Source organism: Scyliorhinus canicula, chromosome 12 (assembly GCF_902713615.1).
Source record: "Scyliorhinus canicula chromosome 12, sScyCan1.1, whole genome shotgun sequence".
NCBI lineage: Eukaryota > Metazoa > Chordata > Chondrichthyes > Carcharhiniformes > Scyliorhinidae > Scyliorhinus > Scyliorhinus canicula.
The window spans coordinates 156,781,413-156,797,623 of record NC_052157.1 but is presented as its reverse complement, the minus strand read 5'-3'; the positions used below and the strand labels follow the sequence as shown (position 1 = coordinate 156,797,623).

General features: G+C 47.0%; 1 protein-coding gene across 8 annotated transcripts in view; it reads right to left on the bottom strand.

Annotated features, from left to right (window-relative positions):
- Positions 1–16,211, bottom strand: part of vmp1 (vacuole membrane protein 1) — a 179,411-nt gene that overhangs the window by 121,667 nt on the left and 41,533 nt on the right. For 7 of the 8 annotated variants that reach the window (XM_038814654.1, XM_038814648.1, XM_038814653.1 and 4 more), the window contains 2 exons: positions 15,973–16,063; positions 12,370–12,480 (listed from right to left, as the gene is read on the bottom strand). In XM_038814654.1, coding sequence (XP_038670582.1) covers positions 12,370–12,480; positions 15,973–16,063 — 202 coding nt within the window. Of the gene's footprint in view, positions 1–8,715; positions 8,955–12,369; positions 12,481–15,972; positions 16,064–16,211 lie in introns of those variants that run through there. The other variant, XM_038814656.1, reaches the window with a different exon arrangement.

The following is a 16,211-nucleotide window of genomic DNA, read 5'->3' as shown; positions in this document are numbered from 1 at the left end:
TGGACTAGACAGTCCTACAGGTGTTTCAGAAGGCATTGAGCTTGGATAGTAATAACTTGTCAATGAAATGAACCTCAGGAGGTGATGTTTCTACTCCAGTAGTTTCTGAGATTAACTCATTGTTTTCATCAAAACAATCTTGATACTCATGAGGGTTACATCCAAGGAATTCTAGAGCAGTGGAGTGCATCTATTACGCACAGGTGTCATGTGCTTCGCTGCTGTTACATCAATATGCATCAGAAATCATGCAACATGAACATAAAAGTGGGAAAATAAACATCACGTCATCCAGCGAGTGTGAAATCGCTTTTGAAAAAGCATTTTAAATCACATTACTCTGTTGCAGTCACCTGAAGGTCATTTTTGATTGCATGCTGTGAAAATGGAGCACCCGTGTGCTCGATGGTACGCTGCAACACGATCTCACTGAAATATAACCGGGTAAGAGACAAGCTGAAACATCAGAATGCTGACCTTTTATCAGTCATCCCACATGCTGAATTATAATGTATGTAACACACCAACAAAGTAAAAGGTCAAGGTTTCAATCTTCATCTTTTACCCCACTCCAAAATGCTGTATCTCAACCTGCGTAAAGCACCGTTAATGTAGAAAATGCCACTTCAGGGAAACACCATTAGACTAAAACAGACACAAAGCGCAAGGCAGAGAAATATGAGGAGGGATAAGTAAAAGCTTGCGGAAGGTAGATTTTAAGAAAAGTTTTAAAGGAGTGGAGAGATGACAAAGTTTAGGAAAGGGTGTATGGTCAGGTGCTGAGTGCAAAGCCAGAATTAATGAATAATTTCATAGTAAGAAATAATCTTGCAAATAGTAACAACATGATGCGATTTGGCATTGAGCTGGAAAGAAAGAAACTTAAGGCTGACTTTGAAGGAATGAGATGCAAGCTGCACACATTGGGCGTGATTCTCCCAACGGGAGACTAAGTGCCGACGCCGGAGTGAAAACCGGAGTGTTTCACTCCAGTGTCGGAGGCCGCTCCTCGCCCCCTATTCTCCCACCCCCAGGGGGCTAGGAGCGGCGCCGTGTCAATTTCGCGTGCCGGGCCTTTGGTGCCCGCGTCAAAGTGGCGCATGCGGGGTAGCCGTCCTCCCCCGCGGGTGCCCCGCAAGACATGGAGGATTGATCTTGCGGGGCGGCTGAGGAAAAAGAGTGTGTCCTTTAGAGACGCCGACCCGCCATCGGTGGGCACCGATCGCGGGCCAGACCCCTCCTGAGAACCCCCTGGTGCTCGATCCTCCCTCTCTCTCTCTCTCTCCCCCCCCCCCCTCCCTCCCCCCACCCACAGGCCGCACACGCAGCGTTCGCGCGCTGTTCACGCCGGCAGCGACCAGGTGTGGTTGGCGCTGGCGTGAACCGGTCGGATTGGGCAGGCCACTTGGCCCATTCGGGCTGGAGACCGTTCGAAACGGCGAGCGCCGATTCTCCGAGCGGCCTGTCGTAAAACTCGGCATGCCGTTTTTGTGTGTGTGTGTGTGTGTGTGTGTGTGTGTGTGTGGGGGGGGGGAAATCGCCCGGCACTCCCGCGATTCTCCCACCCGGCGTGGGGGTCGGAGAATCGCGCCTATTGTACTAGGCTTAACAGGTACAACAGCAGAAGTAGCTCCACAAGAAAAGTGGACGGTTAAAGAGCAAAAGTTACTTCAAACAAGCCAGTCAAAATTAGGCAAGGCAGCGTGTAAAGCAAAAGGAAGCCTCTTAAAAAAAAGTGGTGATCTGGGAGCATTGTATTCAACAACAAAAGTCACACACACATATTAAGAGCTTGACAAAGGAATGTGGGGAAAAAAAACCACGCCATACAAATGCCAATTGTAAAATGTTGTAACACTAAACAGTGACAAAGATATAAACACAGAGAGGTGCAAGAATCATTAAGTAGTTATAATGAAGGACTTTAATTAACACCTCAACTAATCAGTATTCTTTCCAACAAATCTGCACCCTTTTTGAAATCTAAATCTAAATTTAGATTTGACATTCTTGCAAATCTGCCCTGATGAATTGAAAGGCAAAATGCAGCGACAGCAAGCCCATTTTTTTGCAGCAATATTCAAATTCTGTACTACTAAGCGGCAACATTCATTATCCTAATATAGATTAGAATAGTAATGGCATTAAGGGCAGAGCGGGGCAAGAGTTTCTAGACTGCGCACAGAAGAATTCTTTCTATTTTTCAAACTTGTATCAAAGTAGGTTACAGCAAGTAAACACCCCGGGAAACATTCCCAACAATCAACTGTACAGTAACCCCCTCCCCATCACCCACCCCCTCCGACGAACAGCTCCTCAGACACGGTCACAAACATACCCCACCTTTTCCAAAACTTGCCTGCTGAGCCCCTTAACTCATACTTTACCTTCTCTAACCGCAGGAAGTCATAGATCACCCAACCATGCTGCTACCTCTGGTGGCGATGCCGACCACCACTCCAGCAAAATTCGTCACCGTGCAATCAGACAGGTGCCATGCAACCAGCGAGACATCAGCCTTCCTCCTCTCCATGAGCTCCGGCTTCTCTGAAACCCCAAATATCGCCACCAAAGGGTCCGGGCCCACTCCCTCCTCCACTATCTTGGCTAAGACCGCGAACACTCCCGCCCATAATCTTCCCAATTTTTCACAACGCCCACACCTCTCGCACTCATCTGCTACCCCCTGATAGAACCCACTCATTCTCGCACGAGTCATATGCACCCTGTGCACCACCTTAAACGGTATCAGGCACATCCTTGCACAAGAGGAGGTCCCGTTTACCCTTCGCAGTGCCTCACTCCATACTCCCAATTGATCTCCATTCACAACTCAGCTTCCCATTTCTGCTTGATCTTCACCACCCGCTCACCTCCCTGCTCCCCCAGCCATTTATATATATCACCAATTCTTGCCTCCCCTTCCACTTCCAGAAGCACCCTGCTCCAGCAGGGTGTATCCCGGCAATCTAGGGAACCCCTTCCAGACCTTTCGTGCAAAGTCCCTAACCTGTAGATACCTGAACTCACTACCCCTTGGCAGCTCTACCCCCTCCCTTAGCTCCTCCAGACTGGCGAAGCCTTCCTCCAAATACAAATCCCTCACCTTGACCAGCCCCACTTCCCTATCCATCCGCCCCCGGCTCAAACCCATGATTCTCGCACAGCGACATCCCTTCCACCCTAAAATGCCTCCTCAGCTGATTCCATATCTTCACCGTGGACTGCACCACTGGACTCCCTGAATACCTACTCGGAGCCATTGGCAAAGCAGCCGTCACCAGAGCCCTCAAACTAGACCCCTGACAAGATTCCTCCTCCATCCTAACCCATTCTACCCCTTCTCCTTCACACCACCGCCACACCTTGTCCACATTTACTGCCCATTAATAATGAAGCAATGCCAACCCCCCTTCTGCATCTCCCTCTGTAGCAGGGTCTTCCTCACCCTCGGCACCTTCCCCGCCTATACAAAGTCAGAGATGATTGTGTCCACTTTCCAAAAAAAAAGCCTTTGGTATAAAGATCGGGAGAGCCTGAAAGATGAACAAGAACCTCGGCAGAATATTCATTTTCACCACTTGGACCCTCCCTGTCAACATTAAGTGCAGTGTATTCCACTCTTAAGAGCCTCCCTGGCCTCCTCAACCAACTTCGTTACATTCCACTTATGGAGCCCCGTCCAGTCCCTCGCTACCCGAATTCCCAAGTACCTAAACCTATCCCTCGCTACCGTAAATGGCATCCCCCCCTAAATTAGCCCGCTGTGCAAGCTCTTACACCGGAATACCTCTCTTTTCCCTACATTCAGCTTGTATCCAGAGAACTCTCCCCAACAGGCCCATAATCCTTCCCATACTCTCCAACAGATCCGAAACATACAGCAAGAGGTCATCAGCATAGAGCGACAACCTATGCTCCCTCTGTCCCTTCATTATCCCCTGCCACTCTGCCGACCCTCTGAGAGCCATTGCCAATGGCTCTATGGCCAGCACAAACAGCAGCGGCGACAGCAGGCACCCCTGTCTCGTACCCCTGTGAAAGTCAAAGTTTCATGAGCTCATATCATTCGTCCTCACCCTCGCTCTTGGCGCTACATACAGCAACCGCATCCATGCCACAAATCTCGGCCCAAACCCAAACCTTCGAACAAGTACCGCCACTCCACCCGATCAAATGCTTTCTCCGCGTCCATGGACACCACCACCTCCGGTACCAGAGCTCTCGACGGATTCATCACCACATTTACCAGCCGTCTTATATTACTCGCGAGCTGCCTGCGCTTCACGAAGCCGGTTTGATCTTCTGCAACCACCGCCGGGACACAATCCTCCATCCTGCCCAACAACTTAGCCAATACTTTCACATCCGTGTTCAATAGTGATATGGGTCTGTACGACCCACATTCCACTGGATCCTTCCCTTTTTTTGGGTTTAGAGTGATTACTGCCTGCTTCACCGTCTCCGGCAACTCCCCCTTCTCCAGTGCTTCATTAAACACCCCCAACAGATATGGTGCCACGTCCGCCGCAAATTCCTTATAAAGTTCTGCCGGGTACCCATCCGGCCTAGGGGCCTTCCCTGACTTCATACCACTGATACTATCCAGCACCTCCCTCAACCCCAGGGGCTCCTCCAACACCTGCCTCTTTGCTTCCTCCACCTGGGGAAATTCCAGCTCGTCCAGAAACCACCCCATGTCCCCCTCCTCTCCTCCTGGGTCACCTCATAAAGTCCCTGGTAATACTCTCTAAATGCCTCATTTATCTTCCCTGGCTCTGACACGACATCCACAGCCCGGATCTTCAATATTTCCCTGGACGCAGCCTGCCTCCGCAGCTGGTGCCCCACCATGTGGGTCGCCTTCTCCCCATACTCTTATTGCACCCCTCTTGCCCTATGCAGTTGCCCTACCGCCCTCCCTGTTGTCAGCCTGTCAAATTCCCCCTGCAATTTTTCCTCCTCGCCAATCCCTCCCTCCGCGGTGGGCACCCTCGAATATTCCCTGTCCACCTCCACTATCTCGCTCACAAGGCAGTCATGTTCCGCCCTCTCCTTTTTCGCATGAACCGTAAATGAGATAATTTCTCCCCGGACAGTGCCTTCCCAAAAAAATGCCCGCCGACACCTGCCCATTCTGGTTGAACTCCACATAATCCCTAATCGCCAACCGCACCTTATCACAAAAACCTCCACCCGTCAACAACCCCGAGTCAAACCTCCACCCCAGCCTCTGCTCTCATCCCGTACTGAACCGAATATCCAGCCAGTGGGGTGCATGGCCAGAGATAACAATCCCCACATACTCCGCCCCCTCACCCAACCAAAATTTCCCGACTCACCACAAAGTAATCAATCCTCGAATACACCTTATAGACATGTGAAAAGAAGGAATACTGCCTTCCCCCTGGGTTCTGAAAGTTCCTCTCCTTAAACTTCCCCAACTCCCTTTCCATGTGTACCCTACCCATCGATCTGGGGCTCGATCTATCCACCCTTGGCTACAGGACACAATTAAAATCTCCTCCCATCATCAACTGGTACGTGGCCAAATCCGGGATTGTTGCCAGCAATCCACTCATGAAACTCAGATCATCCCAATTTGGGGTATACACATTTACCAACACTCCCGGTGCCCCTTCCAATACCCCACTCACAATCACATATCTCCCACCTGGATCCCTCATCTCCTTCGCACTCACGAATCCCATTTTTTTGCTTATTAAAATCACCACACCCCTTGATGTCAAATCAAACCCAGAGTGAAAAACCTGCCCGACCCACCCCTTTGTTAACCTAACCTGGCCCTTCACACGGAGGTGTGTCTCCTGCGAAAAGACAATCCCCGCTTTCAACCCCAGAGGTGTGTGAACACCTGCGACCTTTTAACCAGCCCATTCAGTCCCCGGATGTTCCACGTTACCAACCTTGCCAGAGGCTTGCGCCTCCAATCCCTTCTACCGTCCGTCATCTCCACCACTTAACTCCTGCCCCTTTAATTCCACTCTGTACCTAGCCCATCCCAGATGGCCCCTTTCTTCGCCCTTGACCATGTAATCTCTCACCCCCTGCCGCATCGCAGAAATCCCCCCCCACATCCCCTTTTCCCCCTCCCCCCCGGCCACCCCTCTTGGCCTTCTCCCCCACCACTTCACTTCCGTTCACGAGCATAACCTGCTAGTGCGGCTGCCCCTGCCCAAAGGCACATCCGAATGACCTCCCCCTCCATCTCCCCCACTCCTCAGCTCAAAGAAGCAGGCCTCCTGCTGGCCTTACCCTCCCCCAGCCAAACAAGGGCTTCTCCTGAACTCCAGGTAGCCTTCTCCAAAAGCAAACAAACAGATGTTAAACACAAACAGTCCCATAAAACAGGAGGGGGGGGGGATGGAAACATCCATCCCCACATAAACCATTCACCCCTACAACTCTGTACAATCTCAACATTGAACAACCCCCCCCCCCCCCAAATAAAAAAGGTTAAAATCCCCTAATCACTACACCCACTTCAAACATGCTCCCAACCATTACATAGTGCCAGCACCCTGGTTCCCAAGCATTGTCCACTCAGTTCTCCCCCAGTTTATGCTCCTTAATGAAGTCTTCGGCCGCTTCTGGGGTCTCGAAATAAAACTCCCGGCCTCCAAACGTCACCCATAACTTCGCTGGGGAGAGCACCCCAAACCTGATCTGCTGCCGGTACAGCAGCACCGCCTTGGCCTTGTTGAAACCTGCCCACCGTTTTGCCAACTCGGCTCTGATGTCCTGATAAATCCGGGCGTTATTTCCCTCCCAGTCGCAGCTACGCTCCTCCCTGGCATACCGTAGAATTTTCTCTTTGTCCACAAATTTATGGAGTCTCACGATCATCGCCCGTGGCGTCTCCCCAGCTCTAGGCTTTTGCCTCAGAGACCTATGTGCTCGGTCCACTTCAGTGCCTTATCTAGCACCTTGTCTGCCACCAGTCCCGCCAGCATCCTCGAGACGTACCTCGTGGCACTCACACTTTCCACTCCTTCAGGCAGGCCCACTATTCGCAGGTTCTGCCCTCGAGGCATTCTCCTGCTCCTCCACCTTTGCTCTCAGCGTTTTACAAAGGTCTCCTAGGAGCCCCACCTCCACCTCCAGAGCCACCACACGATCGCTGTGGTCCGAGATCACTCCTTCAATCTCCCAGATCTGTGACCCCTGCATCTCCAAACACCTCTCCAAAGTACTCTTCAGGGGTGCCACAGCTTGTGCAATGACCTTTGCATGATCCTCATGTATTTATTTCCTCGGTTTATGGAATTCCTCCTTGATAAAAGTCATCAGTTCCTGTATCTGGGGCCATACAGCTTGCCTCTTCCCCGCCTGCATGCTGGAAGAGACTGTCTGTGAAGCACAAGACTGTTTCAACTTTCCAGCCAAACCTCTGTTTTCTGCCAGGTCCGGTGATCAGAAGACATACCATTCCAGGGGTAAACTACTACTCTAACATTCACTTACGCCTTTTCATCAAAATTCCACCCAGATCTGGGTAAAAAGAGCCCTTTTCTGTGACTTTGAACAGGAACAGCCCTTTATGTGACCAATCGCTCCATGGTCACAAGAGGAAGTCCCAGAATTTTCTACATCATTATGTTTCCAATGTATGAGGAAAGAGGCATTGCTGGTTCTGGATTTGGGGAAAGAGGCATTGCTGGTTCTGGGTCTGGGCAATGAAGTGGGACAAGTGGATCAATTGTCAGTAGGGAAACATTTAGGAGATTGCAATGTGAGGCTTTACTTGTGAAGAGTGTCATATGAATTCAAGTTGTTGCTGATGAAGCATTTATATTGAAGGATACAAAATACTGACATCGCATTTGAACCAGGCTGATACACACATACGGACAACAGGCGTATCAACACTGAAAACCCTGGAAACTCCTGTAATTGAGTCAGAACTATATGTTTGTTTGGTTCTTTCTTCAATTAATATGTAGAAAATGCAGAACTCATTCCAAGAACATATATTACCCCAAGTTCCATTTATCCACCGAAAATCAGCTCCACGGTTGAAAAATGGGACCATTAAGACAGTGTTCTACAATCTTTTCTCCCAGGGCCCACTTTTACCAATTGGCCAACTTTTGCGACACACCATTTTTACTTACCTTTAATGAAATGAAAATGAAAATCGCTTATTGTCACGAGTAGGTTTCAACGAAGTTACTGTGAAAAGCCTCTAGCCGCCACATTCCGGCGCCTGTCCGGGGAGGCTGGTACGGGAATTGAACCACACTGCTGGCCTGCATTAAAAGCCAGCAATTTAGCCCAGTGAGCTAAACCAGGTGAGCCTGCTTGGTACTCAAATGACCTGCTTTGTCATTCAATGTTACATTTCTGGTGAGGACTTCAGTTGATGATTTAGGTTCTTGCTGCATCCTTTGAAAAAAAAAATCAGGAGGTTGTCCTCGAAAGCGCCATGCCTTCGACGTTTTGAGAGCTTAAGACTTTCATTTGCCAGTGCTTCCCTGCATAACACACACGAGCGATACATCCTGATTTCCTGATTTGCACAGACCCGGGGCCCAATGGGGCAGATTGCCTGACGTCAATGTGATGTCCCAGTACTCTCTTCTCCTGATGTCAGCAGGCTGCCTCAGGACCAAATTTGTTCTTAAAAAAGGCAGAGTCTTCCCTCCAGAAGCAGCGGCAGAGAGCAAGCCATGTGTACAATTAATAAAGCCATACCTCAAGAAATCACCTTTACACTGCTTTGGCCCTGATTTCAACTTCTTCTTAATGGTTTGTTTATCAGAGGCCCTGGAGCTCACATCAGCACTGCTTTATCCTGAGAAGCTCTCTCCAGCAGATTCAGCAGTGAAATCCTGGCCTGCTTGCGTCTCTGGCGCTCTCTTCCTTATTACAAAATTTTCCATCTCCAGCGCTTCACATAGTCCTGGTGCTTGTGTGCCGGCAGCTACAAACTGGAGGAATCTCTCCTCCGTGATTTTGCTCCCAAAGCACAGACATAGAGCACATGACGTCAGTGTAAGGTCGTGCTCATGACTTGCTCTCTGCCGCCGCTTCTGGCGGGAAGACTGCTGTTTTTAAGAACAAATTTGGTCCTGAGGCAGCATGCTGACATCAGGAGAAGAGAGTACTGGGACATCACATTGACATCAGGCAATCTGCCCCATTGGGCCCCGGTCCTGTGCAATGCCGGATCCGCCTGAGGGGGCATGCAAACACGGGATTCTCAACCTAAAAGCCGGTCACAATCGATATTTTTGGAAAGCCGGTCGCAGCCGTTGGGCACTTCGCCAACAAATTGGGAACTCTGCGACCAATCACTCCACGACCCTCCCGACACCCACCCCGCGTGGGTTGTGACCCAGAATTTGAAAAGTCCTGCATTAAGATCTTTCGTAGTTAATGCCTGTAAAATCAAAAGCAGCCACAAGATGGCAGAGCAGATAAGCTAAAGATCTGTATAACACAGTGAGTAGTTGTGTTTCTGTGCAGTATTTTTTTACGAATTCCAGGCTCATCACAGCTAGTGCTCTACAGGACCTAATACAATTTTGCATTACACTAGATGGTGGGATGGCTTGAATAGTTCATACACAGTTAAGCGCTTACTTTGCAAAATGAAATGCCAAAATTAGTCTGCGATCAAGCACCACTGCTGAAGTTAAGCAACTGAAGGCACAATGAAAGTGATGAGAACCATGCACTCCTGACTAATGACCTGCATCCTTGCAGAGGAGGCAGAGCTCCCCAATGCCCAGAAGGAGATAGGTGGTTTCTGATATCCTGGGGCAACTCAAACATCATTATCAAAGGCAGATTACAGATCTCTTGTCCAAAAAAAAATCCATTTCCTCCATTTATCTCTTCCTCAAAAGTGTACGGCAAATTTCTCAACTTTCCTTCTCACCCAACCTTTCAGTTTCTTAAATGAACAAAATACTGCAGATGCTGGAATCTGAAAGAAGAACAGAAAATGCTGGAAAAACAGGGCAGATCTCTCTGTGCTTGTGGGGAGAGAAAACAGACTTCACGTTTAGAGTCCCTTGGCTCTTCATCAGAATTAGAGAGAGCGGGAGAAACGCATTAGACACTAAACTGTAGCTGTGAGAGATTGCAACAAGAAAAAGCAACTTTAAGAACAAAAGACAGATGGCCTGTTGTGGGAGGGAAAGGGGGCTGGAGTAGCAGCCTCTCGTCTCATCTTCTGATTAAGCACATTACAGCCCTCAAATTCAACACGGAGTTCAGCAACTTTAGGCTGTGACCTTTCTCCTCCATCTTAATCCCAACTCCCCTTTTAAAATCTGCCATACATCTATTGTCTCAATGTAATAACCCTTGCTCCCCCCCTCCCTCCCGCACCAGGCCATTTGGTTTTTGCTCTTAAAGTTGCGACATCTTGCTTCAATCTTTCCCAGCTACAGTTTAATATCTAACAAATTTCTCTCCCGCCGTGGTGCTGATGAAGAGCCAAACGGATTGAAGACGATAACTCGGTCTTCCTTCCCTATAGATGCTGCCAGACCTGCTGTGTTTTTCCAGCATTCCCTGTTCTTTCCGTTTCATAGCTCGCCTATTCTCTGCTCTCCCACAAACCGAGTCACTATTTAGCCATTGTTCTTTTAACTAAGATGGTATTCCACATCAGAAAATGCTGGACAAACTCAAGCAAGTCTGGCAGCAACTGTGAAAAGAGAAAAAGAGTTAACGTTTCAAGTCCGTATGACTTCCACAGAAAGGTCCTCAGGGGAAAGAAAGTGGTAAACCTTGAATGGGTCTATGACAGTCACTATTTCATAGGCGGGTTTATAATCTGGACACTCTGCGTTCCAGCATTGTGGAGTGAATAGCCTCAGAATAAAAACACTAATTTTAGACAACATTAATGAAAAGTCGAAGCTCCAGACAGTGGAAGGGAAGCTTCAGTTGTCCTTAGTACCCATCTTTTTTGAGCCAGATACAGGAGTGCAGTGGGAAAGTTGTAAAAAAGAAAATGCGCCGACGAAGAGAAAAAAAATTATCCACGGTTCATATTCCTAAACATTGTGAATCCAACAAACCCTGTGGGAAATGCACACAAAGGACATATTGTAGTTTTGCTCCAAGCATTGAATATTCCAACATTTGCTGATCAAAGTTCACACGTGTAAAATGTCCTTTCGAGTGCGGTACCTGAAGGGTGCCAATGCCCACAGATCAACAGGATCAACAACTCCGGGACAGGAAGATCAAAAAAACAATTTTAATATTTCAATGTATTCTAAACAAGCCTGAGCTTGTTGTGAGAGGCAGTGGCAAGATTCCAGGCTCAAACACTGATTCAGTTTATTTTTGTAATTATTAGTTGACCTCCTGTGGTGCTGCACATGGGGAACCAGGATGAAATGTACCTTTCAAATGAAGTGGGGTTAATGAGCAAAAAGCGGTTTTGAAGTCAGGCACAAAGACATAATCCAGTCTGTCCTTCATTTTAGACAATAGGGGGATTTAATACCATTTAAAGTTATCTACCATCAAGGGACAAAGACCACTCTCTATTATCCAAATATATATATGACTCTCGGACTTCGAACAATAATGCGTTGCTAATACCCCATTATCTCTGAAGTGACCACACACACACACACACACACACACACGCAGTTGCGATACTTGGAACATCCAATTAAACTACCAATGCGTATAATCAGGCTACGTCTATTGCCAATATCCTAGATGTATTCAGATAATGCCACTAGGCTGTTTTCTTGCGCTGTTACATGTTAACATTGAACATAGTGCAGAAGGGGGCCATTCAGCCCATCGAGTCTGCACCAACCCACTTACCCGTAACCCAATAACCCCTCCTAACCTTTTCGATCACTAAGGGCAATTTATCATGGCCGATCCACCTAACCTGCATGGTTGGTCTGTGGGAGGAAACAGGAGCACCCGGAGGAAATCCACGCAGACACGGGAGAATGTGCAGACTCCGCACAGACAGTGACCCAGCGGGGAATCGAACCTGGGACCCTGGCGCTGTGAGGCCACAGTGCTATCCACTTGTGCTACTTAATTTTTTGTATAATATTGTTCTCACAATTGAGTGGCTTGCTAGGCCAGCTACAGAGTGCAAGACTGGAATCACACGAAGCTCAGGCATGATTGTAGGGTGTGTAAATTCCCCTTCCCTGAAGGCTATAATTGAATCAGTCAATTTAAAGAAAAACAACATTCTGCAAGTTCTAGGTTTGTTTGTCTGCTGCCTGATTTACTCAATTCAAGTAACTTGCCAGTTGCTAGTTCGGTACCAAAGCCACTATATTCCCAACTAAGAAATGTCGCAACAGAATTTCTGAAACAGAAGTGGTTATGCAGAATAAATGTACTTACTAAATAGAGCAGGAAAGTGTGAAGGCCTGTGCCTAGTCCAACAGAAGACAGAATGCCCAAGCCTACCCAGTAGGCACACCACAAAAACTTCTTCTCCACAAAATGTACGTACTGTCAAAAGAGGAAAACAAAAGCAAAATTAACAAATAATCTATTATTGTGCTACCAACCTTTAAAAACACCCCAATGTCCAAATCCGAATAAGAATAGATGGGGATTTTAGTGCAATTATTTAAATAAGTTTCATGGAAAGGCTCCGAATAGGTCGCTTTTAGATTACAAGATGACAGGTGCATTCTCAGAAAATGCTGTGAAGTCAATGAGCAATAAACACATTACTTTCAAAAATTGTGGCAATTAATTAACCTAACATATATGTAGGTTTCCTCCGGGTGCTCCGGTTTCCTCCCACAGTCCAAAGATGTGCAGGTTAGGTGGATTGGCCATGCTAAATTTCCTGTTAATGTCAAGAAAAGGTTAGGTAGGGTTACTGGGATAGGGTGAAGCTGTGGGCTTAAGTAGGGTGCTTGGGGTAGGATGGGTGGGGGTTGGGGAGAAATTGAAGTAGTGAGGGGCTTTCATAGCATAGGGTCTAGGCAACATACGGCAGTTGATAATGGGAGAGTAAAAGGAATAGATTGTGCACAACATCTTGGAGGAATGTAGTGTTCACAAGGTAATAGGGCTAGGGGTGATTATAGGGATAGAGCAGTGATGCCAGAGATTTAAACATAATAGACTTCAAATTTGAAGAATAAGGTGTGATGGTGAGGGTGTAGTGTAAGGAGCATAAGAGCCAACAAAGGTAAATGATCACAACAGGTCTTGAGCAAGTAGAATTTAGGGCATAATGGAACACAAAAGAACTCAAATTTACTGAGCCCAATAGATGGGATGCCAGATGAGAGCATTGGAAAGATTATAGATGAGCATTTCAAAAGTGCAGGGCTAATGCAATGGTGGAAGTAAGAAATCCTACAGATCTGATGAAGAGGATAAAGGATCAAATTCACAGTTGTGAAAATAATTTTCTCCATTCCTTTCACAGTTTAGATTTTGAATGCCATTTATTGGATAAGATGCTCATCTAAATGTTCAGTTGAAGATAACCCATTGTTTAAATTAACTATTCTTGATAACAGTAGATTTCCAGACAGGTGAACTGGTTGTGATGAGCTGGAGTTTTTATAGTTTGAATTCTATTTAAGGCTTACGGTGCCATTTAATGAAGACCAATGACAACTAATGAAGAGAAAACATCTATAGGGCTATGAGGAAAGAGAAGGACATGGGACTAATTGGTTCGCTCTACGAAAGAGCTGGTACAGAGGTCCAATGGTCTCCTTCTATGCTGTACCATTCTATGATTCTATTAAAATAGGAAAAATCTTTTTACCCAGAGTGGTGAGCCTATGGAATTCGCTACCTCAGATAGCAGTCAAAGCCAAAACATGTTGTATGTTTTCAAGGAGTTTGATATAGCTCTTGGGGCTAAAAGGGATCAAAGAATATAGAAGGGGGCAGGAACATGGGAACAGGTTACAGAGTTGGATGATCAGCCATTATCCCAATGAATGGTGGAGCAGACTTGAAGGGCTGAATGGCACACTCCTGCTCCTATTTTCTGCGTTTCTAAATTGGACGACAATGTAAGAACAAAATGGTGCCACCTTGGTGGTGGGAGTGGTGGGGGCTCCTCAATCTCTGGAGTAGCTGTCCAGGCACCTTAAAAGTGTTGAGGCATGACAGCAATAAGATCTCGGAATTATGCAGCCTGAGTAAGAAGCGTGCCTATTAGTTCTGCCTCTCCCTGAAGCAGAAAGCTTTTGTGCCCTCTTCCATTCCTGGCTATCAAGAGTTAACCCTTAGCAATGTCAGATCCCACAGTCTCAAAGTCAAGAAATGGGATGAATCCTCAGGGTTCAGGGCTCAAAGCCTGGTTTCACAAAATAAAGAGGCACTGGGCTTGCTTTTCTGCTGGGACCCCAATGCCCGCCTGTCAGGATCCATTATCCCCAGGTGGGCATAACCGTCCAGTTGACCACGGCCATTCAGCATGTGCGAACATATAACCCTCCTGTCAGAACCCCCAGTGGCAGTGAGGGGAGAACCAGGCAGGAGGCTATAGGCAAGTCCAAGTTGGCGAGGGCATAGGCCAGGGCCAGTCCTGTTCTGGAGTTAGGACGGCACCTGAGCTGTGAGTGAGCAGTTGGCACCAACTAAGGTCTGAAATTGGTTGCTTCCAGGTCCGGAAGGCCAATGGGTCAGGGGTGGTAATGATGGTCAGTAGCAGAGACTCTAACCGGACTCTTTCTCTCATGAATACTTGCAGAACGGAGTACAATGCATTGGTTCTTGACTTAGTAGTTATGCTTCATTTTGAACATCAGCAGGCTTACTGACTATGCTGGGCATTGCAGACTACACTTCTACACATGTCATATCATGAAGACAGAGAGATACGGCAACCTTTATTACTGAAGATCAAGTTATGCTGCTTGTGTAATGATTCACCATATTCAGGTTTAAATTGTAATCTTGAGGCAAATACAAAGAACTGCAAGTAACGTCTTCATTTTATCTTTTCATATTTAAATTTAAAGATTTAAGAATTAAAGACTGATGAGACGGCCTGGGTAACTGACCAGGAAGTAATTTTTTATTAAATTGAGAAACCCTAATTAAAAGGTTGAGGCCCATAGACACCATCAATGTGGTAAGTCAAGACAGAAGATTCCACACCTGGGTTCTAAAAACTCTCCAGGTAGAAGATTGATGAAGGGCAATGGAAGAATGAGTTGAGAGTTTATTTTCTTTTTTTTCTGCAAGAAAATATGTTCAAGGTACAGTATAAATTGGCTGCTGGTGTCATGATACAGCACACAGCTGAAATAAAAGGTGCTCCACCATTTTGTAATTTTAACTGCCCATGTTAGTTTAACTCAGTTCTTTTAACAGTGATACAAAATTAATTTCATAGCCATTGAATGGAGTCACAGATGTGAAGTGTCGAATGGCCTACTCCTATTTCCCATTGACCTTATTGCACGATGCATCTTTCTTTTTTTTAAATAAATTTAGAGTACCCAATTGTTTTTTCCAATTAAGGGGCAATTTAGCGTGGCCAATCCGCCTATCCTGCACATCTTTTGGGTTGTGGGGGTGAAACCCACGCAAACACGGGGAGAATGTGCAAACTCCACACGGACAGTGACCCAGGGCCGGGATTCGAACCCGGGTCCTCAGCGCCGTAGGCAGCAATGCTAACCACTGTGCCACCGTGCTGCCCTATTGCACGATGCATGATAAATATAACAAAACACTACAGGTGGGATTTTCTGGCCCTTCCTTCTGGTGGGATCTAATGGTCTCAACGAGGGAAAACCCACGCGCGTTTCCCAGTGCGGGATGGGCGAGTCACACAAAACACCATAGACTTCAGAGGGACTGGAAGATCCTGGCCTAAGATTTTCAGTGATGGATGACACTTGAACTTTGACCAGCTTTGTCTTTCAGATACTGATCGGTCTTCTATATATTTCCAACAATCCTGTTGCTGCAAACATTTATCCCGACAGCTCAAATTATAACTACTGAGCTCACCTGCTGATGTCCGCCTTCAACGGAGTAGGCAATTGTTGATACAGCCAACAACAACAGGGTGGCAAAAACAAACCGTCGTCGCTGCCACAACCTGAAAAGAAAAAAATGTAACTGCATTAAGCTGTAAATGTTCTGAATGTGCATGATTCTGCTCACCAGTTTGGTTCGGAAGGGAAAGTAGACAGAGGAGAAAACAAAGCACAAGATCATTAGATAGTAGACAATGCTTCTTTTATTCA